The following is a 19,202-nucleotide window of genomic DNA, read 5'->3' on the forward strand; positions in this document are numbered from 1 at the left end:
CTTGGATTTCTCTAAAATCACCTTCCTTATGAAGGTTTGAGTTTGTAGAATCTATATATGGTGTTAAAAGTTAGTTTTAACCAATAAAAATGAAGCTCTTACTCCGTGCCAGTTGGCACGGAACATGTGCGCTTATTGGATTTCTTTAAATGAACATCATTAAATTTACAACAACACCAAGCACCACCATTTTATTTTTTACTGACAACTTAGTTAGAGGTTATAACGATATTGCACTACTATTAGCAATTTTCAATCATACGTCATAACCTTAAACCCCACTATTGGACCTGGCCTACTGAAATTTCTATACTTTTTCGCAATCCGTAGTGAGTTTATAGTTTATAGAAGGGAAAGATGGTGTCAAGTTTTAGATTTGTGGAGCAAGAATTTGGAAGTGATCGGCTGAACAAAGCGGCCATGATCCCAATCTATCAGGCCCAACGTGGGGCTAATATTCTAGCATATCAGGCCCAAAATTAGGCTAAGATGTTTCGTAACGTTCGATTACTTCTAAGGCTCTTTAAATTAGTAATGGATAGCACCGTTGGAGTCCTTAGAATACTAGAAACTCTTAAGACTTGTTATTGGCACGATAAAAGATGTGTAGGTCTATCAGTGGATTTTGGTCAAAATCCACTGATGACCCTACGATACTTGGATTTCTCTAAAATCACCTTCCCTATCAAGGTTTGAGTTTGTAGAGTCTATATATGGTGTCAAAACTTAGTTTTAACCAATAAAAATGAAGCTCTTGCTCCATGTTAGTTGGCACGGAACATGTGCACCTATTGGATTTCTTTAAATAAACACCATTAAATTTACAACAACACTAAACACCACTATTTTTTTTTACTGACAACTTAGTTAGAGGTTATAGCGATATTGCACTACTATTAGCAATTTCCAATCACACGCCATAGCCTTAAGCCCACTATTGGATTTGGCTTACTGGAATTTCTATAGTTTTTCACAATCCGTAGTGAGTTTATAGTTTATAGAAGGGAGAGATTGTGTCAAATTTTAGATTTGTGGAGCAACAATTTGGAAGTAATCGGTTGAACAAAGTGGCCAAGGTCCCAACATATCAGGCCCAACGTGGGCCTGATATTCTAGGATATCAAGCTCAAAATTAGGCTGAGATGTTTTATAACGTTCGATCACTTCTAAGGATCTTTAAATTAGTAATGGGTAACATCGTTGGAGTCCTTAGAATACTAGAAACTCACAAGACTTGAAATGGGAGCGATCAGAGATGTGTTGGTCCATCAGTGGGTTTTGGTCAAAACCCACTGATGGCCCTACGGTACTTAGATTTCTCTAAAATCACCTTCCCTATCAAGGTTTGAGTTTGTAGAATTTATATATAATGTCAAAACTTAGTTTTAACCAATAAAAATGAAGTTCTTGCTCCATGCTAGTTGGCACGGAACATGTGCACCTGAATTGCATTCTATTAGCAACAACCGCTGTCCTATTATATTTTTCAAGCAACCAACATAAATAAATATTAAGATTTTCAAACTATTTTATTTCAATAAACTACTACTTCGTGCTTAAAATTCACAGCTGTACTTGAGAATCTAAATGTTTGAGAAGTTGAATCCCAATTTTGAAATATATTGACCAATATACCACGGATATGCTGCATATCTTGTATGTCCAAGAAAATACTAAAGGGGGACTGTTTGATCATAGCTATGTCTCGATCATGTAAAATAACACATCCATGATGCCTTCCTTTCTTTGTGGATTTTTTTAAAAAAAACTATTAAAGTGACCTAACACGCTGTTCCAATGTAGTTTCTATCCAAACTGGTTCAGGCTTTGCGAATCCGATGGTTTTGAAGGTGATACCTTTACGGATAATTTAACAACAGAGGATGAAACACCCAACCCACTTCCTTTCGCCATTATGAATGGAGATAATTGGAAGAAACCCTAAACTTCACTGTAGAGACTGAACCAGTGTGGATTTTCGCCGCAAACCCTTGATGTCGCCTGACGGACATACGAAGACGCTTGCGTACTATTTCGTTGGGGGATGATCTCTCAACTAAAAATGTGTGAAAGTTTTTCACAATCGGAGAATTAGAAAAGTGTGAGGCTTGCACGCGTTGAGAGAGGGAGGGAGAAAGATGTTGACGCCATCATAATCCAAACCATCTGTTAAGACCCTTGGTGGTCGGCTAGGAGGGGGTGAATAGCCCCTGCACAAATCAAGACAAAAATAATCTTTCTCGAACTTATAACTTAATTAAAATAAACACTTGCATAAGAATGATAAAGAAACTAAAAGGCAAGAGACATCGAGAATTTACTTGGTTACAACCGGGGAGGTTGTTAATCCAAGGAAGTTAAAGTGCACTAAAAAATCTCCTTCAGGCGGAGAAGTCTCTTTACAGCAATGAACGCACATAAAAACGAAGCTAAACAAAAAAGTAAACGCACACAAGTGTTGTTTGAATATTTCTGGTTGTTGTTACCTTCTGGAAGCAAGACTGTTTATATACCCTTGCTCGGGGTGCCTGGAATGGGATAAAACCTTATCTCTGACGTAACGATCAAAGGCCACGTCGAAAGTGATAAAACTCGAGTTCCGGGCACTCGGACTAGGAAAGTCAACATAGTTGACTTTTTTTTCGTCCGGATCTTCTCCTCCGGTTCTGTTCGCCTCGGTTCGGGTCTTTCGCTCTGGCTCGGCCCGCTTGGGTGATTTCGGCCATCCGGAATAGGGCTCACTCGAACCCTACTTCAGGCCTTCTCCTCGAGCAAGCTTCCGCTCCGGCTTCTCGTCCCTCGAAATCGCCGCGTGCTTCATTCTTGTCCGCCAGTGTACTCTTCCACAACTTTTCGTCCCTTGGACAGCTGCGCCTTTTGCTTCTCGAGCAATCTTCCGCTCTGACTTCTCGTCCCTCGGAAATACCGCACGCTTCCTTCTCGTCCACCAGTATACTCTTCCGCAGCACCTCGTCCCTCAGATGTATTGAGCCCGTCGGCTCTCTCCCGTGCCGTTCTTCTCGCTAGCTGCATCTTTTGCTCGACATTCTGTGCTCTTAAGTTCCTGCACACTTAGACACAGGGTTAAAAACAATAGGACCTAACCTAACTTTCTTGATCACATCAAAACTACCTCGGGGTACCAACAATCTCCTCTTTTTTGATGTGAGCAATCCAAATTAAGTTAGGGTAAACTAACATAAAGTAAGAGAATGATTTTGCAATTAAAATGCAAAAAGTTGAAAAAAAATTTAAGCTACCTCCCTCTAGACTTAATCTTCCCTTCTCCCCCTTTGATTACATAAAAAATGGGGTACCAAAAAAATCTAAGGGTAACTTGTCAAAAAATAAGAAAGTTTTTAGTTTTAAGAGAGACTTTGATTTTCCAATATTTTTAAAAAACTTCTCAAGTATTTGAAAAACTTTGAAAATAATTTTGATATCACTTTAAAAAAATTTGCAACGTCAATATTTTTAGAAACTTTAAGTTTTGTAAAAAAAATTTCTTAAGCTAAACAAATTTGCAAGAAAAATATTTGAGTAATTTTGGAGAAATAATTTTGGAGAAATAATTTTGGTAAAGTAAAGCTGATACTTCCAATAAAAACTTTGATAGACAAATAATTTTAAAAGACTTTAAGTTTTAAAAAAATTTCTAAGTTAAAAAATTACAAAAAAATATTTGAGTAACTTTGACAACTATTTAAAGCATTATTTAATCATATTTAAATGCTTTTGTCAGTTAATTAATTAAATATTTTATTTCATTAATTGACTTCTAGGCTGTGGCGAAGCACTAGGCCTTCTTGGTTATTGGAGCAACAACCACTTTCTAAACAAAGCCTCTTAAGGAAATGAAACATTTAATTTTCTCGCTGAAAGCCCTAAGCCTAATTAAAGTTCAATTTATACAAAATTTGGGAACCCAATATAGGCTCCTTCCAACTGGATTAAATAAAAATTCCTTTGGGACATATTTTCTGGATAATTTTCTGATTTAACCCCTTCAAAATCTAAGATGCCAGCATAGTCTATTATAATTTTGGGTTTTAATACTTAAGCATGCACGATTTGTCAAGTCTTCTACTTGTACTTTCAATTTATCATTTTCTATTTTTAATTTATCATAATCTTATACTGGACAAGATTTATCTAAAATCAATTTCAATTCATTATTTTATTTTTCTAGCATGCAATAGGTTTTTGATAGCAATTTAATAAATTTTAACATCTGATCAAGTGGAAGAGATCATACCTGACTTACTTGGTGGATTCCGTTATCCGTAGCTCCCCCTGAACTGCTACTTTTTTCCAAAGACTCTCGCCCTTTATAGATGCTCATCTGGGATGAGCTTTCTGTGTCTTCAAGAAAGAATTCGGCTATAAGGGTTGTCTCGGTAATTTCCTCGGTCTCGAATTCTTCAGACGACGACTCGGTGTCTATCGAGGAGTTGGTTTCGCTTCAATTAGTTCTTCGTAGAGTTTCAAGAACTTTTCTCAAAGTTCTTTTGCACTTTGGTAGTTGCTGATTTTGTCAAGATCCTCTACCGATAGTACGCTTATTAAATGATATTCAACCTTACCGTTTGATGTAAAGTCGCCACGTTGCTTTTTCGTCCAGAGGTGTTTTTCGATTTTTTCTCCGTTTGTGTTCTTTGGTGCTTCATAAACGGAGAAGAAATCGAAAAACACCAACATAGTCCACGTTCTTCTCCGGATGGTCCGAGCGCCCCAGACTAAGAAGTCAATATAGTTGACTTTTTTCGTCCGGGTCTACTGCTCCGTTTCCGCTCGCCTTGGTCCAGGTCTTCCGCTCCGGCTCCGTTCACTTGGGTGATTTCAGCCATCTGGAATAGGGCTCACCCAAACCCAACTTTTGACCTTCTCCTCGAGCAAGATTCCGCTCAGGCTTCTCGCCCCTCGGAATCACCGCGTGCTTCCTTCTCGTTCGCCAACGTACTTTTCCACAGCTTTTCATCCCTCGGACAACTGCGTCTTTTGCTCCTCGAGCAATCTTCCACTCTGGTTTCTCGTCCCTCGGAAACACCACACGCTCCCTTCTCGTCCGCCGGTGTACTCTTCCGCATCACCTCGTCCCTCAAACGCACTATCTCCCGTTCCATCTTTCTCGCTAGCTGTGTCTTTTGCTCGACATCCTATGCTCCTAAGTTTCTGCATACTTAGACACAGGGTTAAACACAACAGAATCTAACCTAACTTGTTTGATCACTTCAAAACTATCTTTGGGTTCCAACACCATCAACGAAATTTTTAAATCTAAACAATTCAAGTCCGATGTCTTGAAAAATAGGGTAGCAAAAGATGATGTTAACAACAGGGGATATAAAAATACTTTTGTATTTATTAATATTTTTTTATAATTATAAAATCATAATACGTGTTTTGATAAATATTTGCATGTTGATCACTTTTGTATGTTTATTCCACCACATTTGATCCATATGCCCTTTTTTAAAGCATATAAATTGTTTCTAGACAAATTCATTTGTCATCTTATTTTTTTTACTATTGTTTATCTTGACACTAAATCTGATTTTTCGTATATATTGGTTATAGAATGAAAATGTCTCCTCTAGTGATGAGAATTTCATTTCAATTTTTAACTTTTGATCATTTACAACTTAGGGAATGTATAACTAACTTTATCATCATTTTCTTCCATTGTTGGGAATGCCAAATTCAGATGAAATGAAGCTCTGCCTATCACCATATAGCCACAAAACACTCTAAATTAAAAAGACATAAAACAATATTCCCATGTGGCAACAATCTAACATCACATTATATCCTCTGAAAAAATGAGATGCCTACACTAGAGTCTTGGGATGTAATGCAACCGTATCAATGCTATTATTGTTAACTTTCAACCGGTCAATGTAATAAGCTTCAAAAGAAAACCTCTCCTACAATCTGTTGCATGGCACTATACTATTATACTATTAGAGGCATTGAAAATATAAATAAATAGAAGAGAAAATAACTGTGAGTTGTGAAAGATCATAGTGTAAGTATACATTCATTTTGAGAGAAACAGATCAAATATGCTAATAGCGGTAAAACATTTATCACAAAAATGATATCCATGAATCATGGGAAGTTGATTGTTGGGTCTTTTGAAAACATTGGATTAAGCTGTTGAAATAGTTTAGAGACCTACTTTATAAATATTCGAATTGTGGACTATGAAGATTAAATCTGAAACTTTTGTGAAATTATTTTATAAAAAAATTCCCAAACAAAAAATGCTACAACTATCAAGAGAATACTTTATCACTTTACTGTTATACCTTATAACTTAATTTACCACATCTCACAGGGAAGGAAGGAGATGAAGTAATTCTACAGCATGATATATATTATTAAAAGCCTTTAAAACTTACAGTGATCTCCCATAGATCCGCAATCGACGATGGCAAAACTTATTGTCGGAAAATTGATCACAGGATCGGAAAGCTCTCCACAATTCTACGAACCAAATCTCACCGCCTCAGATGTTCTCCTTCTCTCTTTCTAATATTTTCTCAAAAAACTGCCGAATGATCCTTGGACGCACCTCTTATAAAGGGAAATAACCCAGGGGTAGAATGAACTTTTCCATTAAGAGTAGTGGGGAACGTGGGCATGCTCCCACTTTTCCCATTTCCTACATTTCCCACTCGTCCAAGGTAAGTCACTAAGACTAGTTCATTCAACTAAGTCACAAAGACTAGGTCACACAGACTATTTGAGAGTTTAGACACAAAGACCATAATAAAACATCCAATCTATACTTAGAGAAAATAGTTCCTGCGACAGCAAGCACACTGAGCGATAGTTGCTAAAAAAATTGTTACATCTTACATAGTCGCTCTCTGAGCAATTGATGATAACAAAGTTGTTACACTTTACTTAACCACTCAAATAAATTAGAAACACACTCTACATGGCACATAGCCTCATTCATGGTGGCACATAACCTTTATCCAGGATCCATTCAATCTCTGAGTGACATACAACCATTATCTTGGAGATATCTATGTCTTGTTATTTACCCAGATTAAATAATCTTCATTTACATCAATATGAATATCTCTAATCCCTTATAATGACCATTATGTTAAGAGCATGTTCTATATCCAATATTCACATTCATTTCTATACATAACAGAAATGGGTCAACCAGTGAATACCATCTAATGATGTAAATATATTTAATCTTCCTTTTTAGTTAGAATCTATTCATACTAATTAGTCGCTTTCCTAGTTATGTTCCATAGATCGAATCATACATAGCCATAGAATACACGCTAAAGTAGCAGACACTGATTAAAATTTCAAGTAAACAGCTAAATAGTCACTAAGACAAAAACTGAGATTAACTTATAATCTCAAAGGTCTCATATAGTAGAGAAACAACGATTCATTCTCCTATTACCTTTATTGTCGCAATAGCATATGTGGTATGGATTATATATTACGATGTTATTCTCTTTACTAAAAAGAGCACATGTTGTGTTCAAATTTAACATCGTATAGATTTTAATCTAGACATACCTGATGTTTAATCCTGAATTCAACATATGAATTCTAATCTGACCTTCAACAGGTTCAGTAAATAGTGGGTTCATTTACTTTGATCATTATTAACACATAAATGATCTCATCTTGATACAATTATCAAGGCGACCTCAACTTATAGATCTGTCTCTAATTTCAGCTACATAAGCTATTCCATAAGTAATGGTCTTACCCCTATTTATACTTAACAAACAGAGATGATTGTCTACGTGAGTGGATCTATCTCCACCTGCTAACATGCTCACCGAGATCTTATATGAATGTAACAAATACAACATATATACTGAATAAATTATGGTAAATGACACAATCAAATTACAAAGTCTTATTGTTATTTCAATATTGTTACATTCTACGAAGTCCCAAAGACTTTACATATTCTTTAAATAACTCTTTAGTCATTGGCTTAGTAAAATGATATGTAAGCATAGCTCGTGTAGGGACATACTCAAGAATTACTTTTCTTTTAGTCATAATATCCCTCACGAAATTATATTTAATTTCTATATGTTTGCCTTTGTTGTGATATTTGGGATCCTTGGAAAAAGCTATTGCAGTTTGACTGTCACAGTAGACAGTTACTGGACTCCCACTATCCTCAGTAATTTTCAAATGCTTCAGGAACTTTCTCAACCAGACTGCTTCTTGCATAACCACTGAACATGCCACATATTCAACTTTCATTATCGATAAAGCTACACAAGCTTGTTTCTTGCTGTTCCAAGAGATGACGCCACCATTCAGGAAGAATGCATAGCCTGATGTGGATTTTCTATCATCCAGGTCCCTAGCCCAATCTACATCTGAATAACCTTTTATACTCATATATGATCCTTGAAAACAGAGACAATAATCTGTTGTCGCCTTCAAATATCTGAATATCCTTTTTACCGTCTTCCAGTGTCTCAGTCCTGGGTTTGACGGGAAGCGACTGACCAAGCCCACAACATAACTGATATCAGGATGTGTACACAACATAGTGTACATCAAACTACCAATAGCACTGGTATATGGTTTTTTATTCATCTCAGCTATTTCCTCTGGAGTTTTAGGACACATAGTCTTGCTCAAACAGTACTTTTCACAATAGGTGTATGTTCTATGTTGCAATTTGACATGTTAAAATGATGTAACATCTTATTTATTTAAGACTCTTATGACAGACCCAAAAGTCTTTTAGAACGATCTCTTATGATCTTCACTCTTAAGATGTATTCAGCTTCTCCCATATCTGTTGTATCAAATTGTGATGACATCCACTTCTTGACTTCATTCACATATCCTATGTCATTTTCAGCTATCAACATATCATCAACATATAATGATAAAATGACATACTTTCCTTTTTCTCTTTTCAGGAAAATACAATGATCCTCATTGATCATCTCGAAACCATAAGATAAAATGACTTTGTTAAATCTTATGTTCCATTGTTTTGACGCTTGATTTAACCTATATATAGACTTTCTAAGTTTACATACTTTCTGCTCTTGGTTTTCAGTAATGAAACCTTCTGGCTGAAGCATATAAATTTCTTTGTCAAGATCACCATTTAGGAAAGCAGTTTTTATATCCATTTGATGTAATTCCAAGTCATAATGTACACAAAGGCCAAAATAACTCGTATTAACACAAATTTTACTACGGGAGAAAATGTCTCTTTAAAGTCAATACACTCCATTTGGGTATATCCTTTTGCAACTAAACGAACTTTGTATCTGTTAATCGATCCATCAGTTTTTCTCTTTATTTTGAGAATCCACTTATTCCCAATAGCTCTTCGGCCCGGAGGAAGATCGACTAAGTCTCAAATATGATTCTGAATCATGGACTCCATCTCTTCAACTATTGCAGCTTTCTATTTTTCTCTAACTCTACATCCCAATGCTTCCTCAATGGATTGAGGTTCGTCGTCGTCAATTAGAAGTGTAACCAATACCTCATTCTCAATATCAAACCTCTTCTTAGGTTTAATCTTACGAACACTTCTTCGTAAGTTGGGCTGTTGAGAAATCAACTCATGACTTGACATATCACTCCCACTTGGTTGACTAGACTCAGGTATCCCTTTTGACATATCTCTTGTTGATAATATCTCATCCTCCTCAAATAGAGGAATATTTTTATCAACATCGCCTATGATTGGGAACTCTGTTTCGAGAAAAGTCGCATCTCTCAAGTCCATTTCGGAGATGGTTCCATCTAGTTGCTCACCTATGAAAACATAACCTTTGGAGGTCTCATGATATCTTATAAAGATGCATGTCTTACCCTACCCCTAGGTCCCAGTTTTCTATATTTGTGAGAACTATCATTAACATAATCAGCTGACCCTCAGAGCCTCAGATTACTTAAATCTGATTTTCTGTTTGTCCAACGTTCATATGGGATAGATAAAACTGACTTTGAATGCACTTTGTTAAGTATATAGGCTACAGTTAATAATGCATCTTCTCAATAGGAAATTGACAAAAGATAATACGTTCGCCGTAACAATTCGTACTTCACTCTGAAGTGGACTTTAGGTGATGGATGAGATGTATAATCTAACCAATCTACTTTCTCAATAGATACATGAGATACAGAACTTTAGAGACCGACTTATTATTACATGTCCTGAAATGAAATCCAACCAACTGAAATCGATAAGATCATTCGACTTGAGTTTATGATTAAAAAAAAATTAATATTCCAGAGGACACTGGTTATGAAGATTTGGCTATTCTAATCTTAAGTAATCTTTATTTCCATATTTCTATATAGAATAGCCAGCGAACCTTAACAAGTTAAGAAATAGTGAAAGATATAAATTAATATTCATGTTGCCCAACTACTACACGGGAGAAAATAAAACCTGGTCCTAAATAACACATAAATTTTGCTTCTTGTTTATGTAAGTAACTAGATCAAGATCTGGATGTAAAAGTATCAACCGAACTAGACCTTGAGCCTCGTACGGAACGGGTTGGGCCAACCCAGCATTAGTGAGCTCGTCATTAACCTCACTAGATGTGGGCCAGGCTGAGCACTGACCGAACCCGCCAACACGATGCATGTGCTGGCCTGACGCTGTTGTACTTGACTTGGCCCGTTGCAATTTGTGTTAGGCCCTCGTCTCTCTCCTAGGCGGCTAGGCCCTACCGCAGTCAAATCACCGTTAATAATCCCTTTAGCATAATATGACATGGGCATCTCTACTTGTAACCGCGGTTAATTCCTTTAAGATAATAAGAACATGGTATTTATACTATTGGCACCAATTAACTACTAACAACCAATGACTTTCTTCACGAGTTAGAAACGAGATACGTACGTGGTCAAGCTGGATTAGCCTAATAATTACTAATTATCCTCATAATTATTTATTAGTTTAACTATGTTAGATTATTAAAACTTAGGACATCCATAGTGGTTAGAGACCATTGAGAGCTTCTTCTTCATTGTTACATCTGTGTCATACCAAAAATTTAAACTCACACCCCTCTCTACTATCAAAAAATCTCTCAGCAACTTCTTTCCCACACTTTTCATTATATATATTTCATTATCTCTTCTTCATATTATATTTTATATAATTAAATTTTAATAAAATTTAAATTCATAAATTATTAACATAAAATAACTTTCATGATTAAAAAAATTACATAAATATCACAATACATATATCGCAATTAATAAATTATTTTTCCACTTATTACAAATATAGCGTGCCTAGATATACTACTCAACTAAGTCGGCTCGAAGTTAATGATGTAGTTGATTATCACGTAGCTCGTAATTTCTATGGATGTATGCTTGGAATTTTTGAGTGGAGCCTTGAAATATTTGTGATTGAGGATCTCCTTCATTATCCGACTAATTAACTACTGCATCTCCCTCATTCACAATAATCATATTGTGCAAAATAATACAGGTATACATGATGTCCTTCAAATTATCCTTGTACCAAAATCGTCCTGGACCTCTTATCATTGCCCATCGTGATTGGAGCACCCCAAATGCCCTCTCGACATCCTTTTTCGTGGTCTCCTGTCGTTTCTTAAATATTTTTCTCTTGGGACATGGAAAGCTCTTGACAAAAGTAGCCCATTTTGGATAGATCTCATTGGTCAGATAGTATCCTTTTGTATATTGTGTATTATTAATCGTAAAATTAACCTCGGGTGCATTCTCTTATAAGACGTCGTTGAATAACGGTGATTCGTTAAGCGCATTGATATCATTATGTGACCTTGCAATCCCAAAAAAGGCATGTCATATCCACAAGTCCGAAGATGCAATGACTTCAAGCACAATTGTTGGGACGCCATGATCTCTTAAAGTAAACTGACATTTACAAGCGACGGGGCAATTTTTTCATTGCCAATACATACAATCAAGACTGCCAAACATGCCAGGGAAACCATGTCTCTGCTCATGCATTTCAAGCAAGTGTTGGATATTAGCAGCATTAGGTTTTCTTAAATATTAGGCCCCGAACACTTCAATTATACATCGACAAAAGTTGAATAAACATTGGATGACAGTTGTTTCAGTAATCCGTAGATACTCATCATAATGATCAGCAGAGACTCCATACGCTAATTGACGAATAGTCGCTGTGCATTTCTGAAGTGGTGACAAACCTTTTTTCCCTGCTGCATCGACCTTCCATTGAAAATATTCGGAATGATTTTTCACGGCATCAACTATACGAAGGAATAACTCTTTTTGCATTCGAAATCGACGTCGAAATATGTCATTAGGATATATCGGATCATCAGAAAAGTAATCATTGAAAAGACGAGCATGCCCAACTTCACGATCTCCATTCAAATACCTTCTCCTCTGTATTTTACCAGAAGAACTTTGAGCTCTTTGACGTACGTACCGTTTGTCGCTGCTGATACAGTTGGAGCATTCTTTGTTCATCTATATTTATTTCTCTAGAATTCATGAAACATAGATCGATCTGGATTTTGAGTCATTTGAAATAAATCAAGATATTTTTGTGGTTGAAAAATATAGAGAGTTGAGGAAAGAAATCGAAAGCGAAGATAACAATGAGATGAATAAAAAAAATATGAAATCTTAGCCGTTGTTCAACGACATAGCACACGAAGAATATATTAAAATTCTAACCGTCGTTTTTTTTTAAAATTATTAAAAATAAATAAAAACACGAAGAAACGGCTCCGTAGCCACGGAGCCGCTTCTTCGTGTAAAGAGAAAAACCTCCCTCCATTATGAGAGGAAAGTTTTTCCCTCCCGCCAACTCACAATGAAAACTCTCACACTATGGATGCTCTTAAAGGACTCGCTCAACTGCCTAATCTCCATTGAACCGTTTTTGTGATTACTACTGCCCGATCGCCTTTTTTTTTTTTTTTTTTTTTTTTTTTACTTTAATAAAAATGCTATGGCCGTTTTTGAAATAAATACAAACAAGAGTGTTCTTAATAAAAGTATTCATCATTTTTAATAAGCAAGCTGACGTTAGTTTTCTCCCTTCTCCAGTTCTCCTCTTCCACAGCCAACGCCATACACGTTCCTCCGCCACCGCCCCTTCAGTGCCATCGCCGGAGAATATCTTCATCAGTTCCTTTCTATCACAACGATCATGGTCGGATACTTCAGTGCTTCCTTGGGATGGTGGGATACTTGTATCCTAAAGAGCAATGATATGCATAAGGAAAAAAACTCAATGAAAACCTCAAGGATAGACACATAAAGTCATGACCCACAATTTCATTTTTTGTGGGCTCCATCATTTTATGTGTCTATCCTTGAAGTTTTCATTGAATTTTTTTCCTTATGCATATCATTTTTCTATCCCAAATTAATAGTTTGCTGGGCGATTCAGTCGATGCGGACCAAGAAGACAGAAAGAATCCTCCATCTCATCTCATGTTTTCGATATGCATGGGTATGATGGGACTTGCATTAGAAGTTCTCATGTAAATGAGGTTGCTGTCGGCGACTGTAACACAACGTTCAAATCTGCAATGCCGCCTGATTCACTGACCATTTCTACTTCCATCGAGAGGGACTACTTCACGGATTTGCCCTCTTTTCCCCCACCTCTTTCAGATGCCCTATCGGTTTCTGATACATGGCACTCCAATGTTTCTTCTTTTATGAAACAAGAGAATTTACTTGGCATTGGATTTCAAGGTGCAGAATGTGAAGGCGATATTTTGAACGGAACGTGTTTGGAGAGTGTTGCCACTGGACTTCTAGATCCAACAGTACGTTGGAATTTGGAACTTCTTGAGTGTTTGATATTACCTAACGTAGATTTTGATAATATCTAATTGATGCTCGCTGCAGGATAATGTAGATTCTCAGGGTCCAATTTTCCCTTATTTTTCTTCCGAGGAAGAGATAAATTTGACTGCCGAAACTTTGCAACCTCCAAAGGTAAACTACATTAAAAAAAAAGTATCTCTATTAGGTTTGTTAGATAAGTTGATTAATTGTAAATAAGAAACCGCAGGATGAAAATAAGATGAATAATGTCTATCCATCGCCTTTTCCTAGTGGAGAAACAGGATCAAGCAGGACGACTGGAATGGTATTGCTGAGCTCTTTGTTCTATTTCTTTATGTTTTCCTTGTTTGCTTATTCACTACTAATCATCCTATTGTCACACAAATTGGATATCAGGTTTCTAGTTCTCAATCGTCTCTACAAATCAATGCTACTACCAATGGTTGCAGTGTAGCTGCTATGAAGCCGCGAACGAGAGCAAGGCGCGGCCAGGCAACTGATCCTCGTAGCATTGCAGAAAGAGTACGTGGTCTTTCTTCTGCTGTGGTATAAATTACATCTAGATTTTCCACTGAATTATATCGCTTTAACTAAATACAGCTTCGAAGAGAGAATTACAGATAGGCTGAGGAACTTGCAGGAGCTCATCCCAAACTCTAAGAAGGTATTTCTTTTATATAAAGATATATATTTCCTCAGTTATTAAATCTTGGTTTAGCATCCATGTAGACCTCGATCAGAGAATTGGTGTTTGCTAAAACTGAATCTTCCACCATTTCATGCAGACTGATAAAGCCTCAATGCTTGATGAAATCATTGACTATGTCAAATTCTTACAACTGCAAGTCAAGGTGCCTTGGCTTTTCTGCAGACAATTTATTATGATTCTTGATTCTATTTGACTATATCTTTGATACTTTTGAAGGTTCTAAGCATGAGCAGGCTAAAAGCAGTCTTTCCTCTACTAACAGATGCCCAAGATGAGGTACTTTTTAAACTCCTAACCTTGTTTTTCTCTCATGAATTACTATATCGCAAAGAGAAAGCCACATGCTAATGAAAAGTCACATCGAGCAAGACGCGTGAATTAGCAACATTATGGCAGCCTTCTCTTGCTGCTTTAAAAATTTACCTATAAATCTCTTTTCTTTCAGGGCTCTGGTACCCTATTCATACCATCCCCAGAGGAAGCACTAAATCTATCTGACTCAGACAACAATCTAACCTTTGAGCAAGAAGTAGTGAAACTCATGGAAACAAATGTTACTGCTGCCATGCAGTACCTTGAAGATAAAGGCCTCAGCCTCATGCAGATTGCTCTGGTTGCGGCAATCTCAAACCAGAAAGGCTCCTCCAGTGTGACCTGTGGAGCAATCTCCTCTTAGAGCAGCCAAGGACCAAGTAGGTGGGAGGCAAAAGTCACCATCTGACCTGTTCATTTTTCATTGTTGTTGTTTTGGTTCAGTTAGCGTGACCAGCTCAGTAAGAGTAGGTTTTTAGAGTTGACTTTTACCATAGTCGTTTAGTAGGATGTATAGGTGCATGATCTTCTTACTTGTACTCTAATATGTCCAGGTGTATTAACATACTAGTTCATGTTGTTTGTTAAATAGAGGGGTTTTGTCCAGGTGAAGTTATAACTAGCATGACGAAATGGGATTCAAGTTTCCTTTGAGGTATATAGAAAAAGAAAAACTCTTTTTATTATTTCTTGCACCGGAAAAAGTATCGACTGGACCCTTTACATGAATTAGAAACAATTCCAGCTGAAAACTTGTGCAACTCAGCTAAGGAATAGTCAATACCTGTGCCACCATATAAGCTGATGAGTCTGTTGATACATTGTGGGAATGATGTCTTCTTCCCAGCTGTTACATGTTCTCGACAATGAATAGATATATGTTTTGCAGCAAATTGATAATATTAATACTTTCCAGTGACGGACCCTGTCAATTCACAATATTGATATACAAGAAGATAGATTACTGGAACTGATATGCCAAAACATGAATCTCATCTAGCACCTCTAAAGATATGTTAATATGTGCCAGTTCAGCATCATGAAACAAAGTTAACTATAACACACTAAATTAAATTTCAAATACGAGATTACATGGCAATAACAGATTGAGCATTTTCATATAGACGCCATAATTATAGGAATTAGAAACACAACTCCTCAGAGGGGCATTTTCTGATTACTAAGTAGGTGCAATGTGGATATGGAATTAGTTTACTGAATCTAAAGCTCACAAAATTCACCACTTAGCCACTTCTTCCGCGTTGAATAGATCTCAATGCTGTCTCATCTCAGTACTACCCAACAACACTCGCATCGTTACACCTCATCCACCTTGTTAGTGTGTTGATGATCCCTGACGCCCTTGCGTCAAGTCAACACTGAGCCACAATTTCTACTCAGTGAGCTCCATCTTCGCGACTTCTCTCTCTAATCAAAACCCAACCCGGGATTAAATCAGTTAGATCCCAGACAGAGTTATTGTAGCAAACATAAAACAAAAGGAAAAACAAAGAGAATAAGAAAATCCTTTTCCTCTTAGATTTTATCTAAGGGCTCATGAAGAAGATTCAACTTGTTCGAGGACTTCATACTTTAAATTCCGCAGCAAAAAACCTTGCATCAACTGAGTAACTTGAAAATTTCATTGCTTCAAGATTTTTAACTTTTCCCTAATAGCTTGCCAAATTATAGTCAAGAGCCACAGAGAGTTTGATCCATTGTGCTAGCCAAGGCATGTTAGATAAACAATATATTGTAATGTAGATATAATAGTAAGTTTAACATGTGTGAACCACCTTAGAGATTGACCAAGGCATATCAAATAAGATGTCATAGTGAACTTTAATTGTGGAAGATCAACAACAATGAGTTTTGAATCAATCAGGAAATATACAATTAAAATGATATGGACAAGAACCCAAATGTACAAAAGACAAACAAAGTTATTTTTTAAAAAAGAAAAACAACAAAACCAGTAAGATATATTGGTGGAAAACATAATGAATCCATGAATGGGTTAATTAAATTTATTATTGATGCACTGGGAGGTTCATCCAATAGTTTTGATATATATTAGAAAATGAAGCTCCAATATATTTGTCCACTATAACACAAACGCCAATTGCAGTTCAAAATTGAAAGCTGACCTGCTAAAGTGAAATGGTACGCCGGTAAAGCACTTCGACATCACTGTCATCCTCTTCCTCTGAAACCAATTGGCTTCCTGGCATCTCTAATTTTCCACCCATAATAAAAGAAGGCCCTGGTACATCTGCTTCGATATAATCCCCTTGCAACCTCTCCTCAAACCTCTTATCACTACAATTCAGTAACCAATCTAGACTACACCTGATTCCTTTATTTGCAAGCTTCTGGTATCTAGGCTTAATTCGTGATTCTAGGCTGTAGGTGAAATATTCCGGGAAACCAAACAGCTCCTCCATAGGCCGCTTCATCTCGCTCTTGAAGTAATAGTAACTGTTCTTCATGAGCCCGACCTGACAAGCGAGAACCTGAGGGCACTTGATGATCATTTTTGCAATAGCTTCATCAGAGAAGGCACGGCCTCGTAAGAATTCCACAGGTTTCAAGATCACATTTTGCTGGAGGCTTACAATTTGAGGCATCTTCTCAACCACCCGAGCAAACCCGTCGGGATCAATTCTCAGCTTCAAGTTGAAGAAGTACTGTTGCTTCGAGAGCTTGGCTTTAAGGGGCAGTCCAATAATCTGAGGGAATTGAGCAATGACTGATGGAAGGAGCTCCCTGTGCACACCGAAGCTCAAAAGAGTGTCCACATTGGGTTTGATCGTCTCCTCCAGATCGTATCCGAGGATGTAGGGTCGCTTCTCAAGCATTCGAGCGAGGATCTGCTTGTTGATACCGAGCGAGATCAAGTACTCGACGAGGGGCTTGATGGTAGTGCCAACGCGCATGCCAAGGAGGAAAGGGAATTGGGTGACCATGGGACCGATGTCCCTGGGGCAGACGCCAATGCTCACGAGGTATGCAACGGAGGTGCTCATGGTTCCCTCAGGCTTGAATGCTAGTAGCTCCGGGTATCGCTGGAGGACGTAGGGGATGTCATAGCGCTCGACGTCGAGGCCTCGGAGGCACTTGACGACGGGGACAAGCTCGACGACAATGCTGGCATGGAGGGCCTGCGGATAAGCGCGGACGAAATCACCGAGGCGAGCACGGGGGATGCCGAGCTTCTCGAGGTAGCCGAGCACGGGGATAATGTTCTTGCGGACGCTGCAGCCGAGGACGAGTGGGTAGGCGTTGAGGTCATCAATGGATAAGCCGAGGCGAGTAAGGAACTCGACGCGCTCGCGCATGACCTCGACAGTGGAAGGGAGCTCGAGGTCAGCGAGTTCGTCGGGGACGATGCCGAGGGACTTGAGGTAGTCGGAGATGATGACGCGGGAAACGAGGCGCTCCTTGCGGCCTTGGACGACGCCCCAGGTCACTGACGGAAGCTGGTACTCGGGGAACTTGGAGGCGTCGGAGGAGGAAGGGGAGCTCTTCTTCTCCAGCACCGTGGAGTAGAAGCGGCGTTCGGCCGCGAAGGAGTCTCCGATCGCCGAATCAGCATGATGGATTGGGGCCGGAATAAGGAAGAGATAGGCGGAGAAAGACGGCAGCTTTCGCCGGAGCACAAGATTCATGGAGGAGGAGGCGATAGGGATGGAGACGTAGGGTTTTGCGCAGCTGAAGAGTTGGTTTATCAGTGGGCCACTTAAAGGGCTTATAAATGGGCCTAATGTAAGTTATTAGGCTGTTACTTTATACAATTTAGGCTTTATTATAAATGTTATTTTATTACCCTGTCAGATGAATTCCCACCATTTTGCTATAATAATTTTATGGGTAATACTAAATAGTCAGAATCTGACCAGCTAAAATTCATGCATGTGTGCATATACAAAGATATTTTAGTAATATCATATGCATATATTAATTACATGTATGTACATGTATATATTATGATTGGACGATAGAAAATTATAGCTGACCAGATTTTGATCAATAAAATTTACTCTAATTTTATTACCGTATCGTTTTGTTTCTCTCAGTTTATTGTTTGAATAAATGCACTTGTTCCGGACCGTGCAGTAGTAGTAGGATGTCTTCTTACTTTTTGTCGATATTCAAGGATGTTCCAGCTTCAATAAATTAACGGTGGATTATTTACTGTGAGTGATTTTCAATTTATGAGTTATAAGATCATTTATTTAGAAACTCATGTTATCTTCTCTAATTATATATGAGATGGCACTGATTTCTACGTACTAGTACCAAGATAATATTGATCAGTAGAAATCAGTCTCAAAATGATGTTACCATTAAATCA

General features: G+C 37.7%; 3 protein-coding genes across 3 annotated transcripts; 1 reads left to right on the forward strand and 2 right to left on the reverse strand.

The window, feature by feature from the left end:
- Nucleotides 1-12,045: 12,045 nt before the first annotated feature.
- LOC121991462 lies at nt 12,046-12,489 on the reverse strand. Its single transcript, XM_042545461.1, has one exon. It carries the CDS (start codon nt 12,487-12,489, stop codon nt 12,046-12,048), a length of 444 nt encoding a protein of 147 aa, XP_042401395.1.
- A 986-nt stretch (nt 12,490-13,475) lies between these two features.
- Nucleotides 13,476-15,212, forward strand: LOC121991463 (transcription factor LRL3-like). The gene is made up of 7 exons (XM_042545462.1): nt 13,476-13,805; nt 13,888-13,977; nt 14,054-14,131; nt 14,224-14,373; nt 14,613-14,678; nt 14,753-14,812; nt 14,982-15,212. Exons 1-7 carry the CDS (start codon nt 13,476-13,478, stop codon nt 15,210-15,212), a joined length of 1,005 nt encoding a protein of 334 aa, XP_042401396.1.
- Nucleotides 15,213-16,995: 1,783 nt separating this feature from the next.
- Nucleotides 16,996-18,564, reverse strand: LOC121989247 (transcription termination factor MTERF4, chloroplastic-like). Its single transcript, XM_042543164.1, has one exon. The coding sequence runs from the start codon at nt 18,514-18,516 to the stop codon at nt 16,999-17,001; it is 1,518 nt and encodes a 505-aa protein (XP_042399098.1). The 5' UTR covers nt 18,517-18,564; the 3' UTR covers nt 16,996-16,998.
- Between the last annotated feature and the right edge of the window lie 638 nt (nt 18,565-19,202).

The sequence above is a fragment of the Zingiber officinale genome, chromosome 6B (genome assembly GCF_018446385.1).
Source record: "Zingiber officinale cultivar Zhangliang chromosome 6B, Zo_v1.1, whole genome shotgun sequence".
NCBI lineage: Eukaryota > Viridiplantae > Streptophyta > Magnoliopsida > Zingiberales > Zingiberaceae > Zingiber > Zingiber officinale.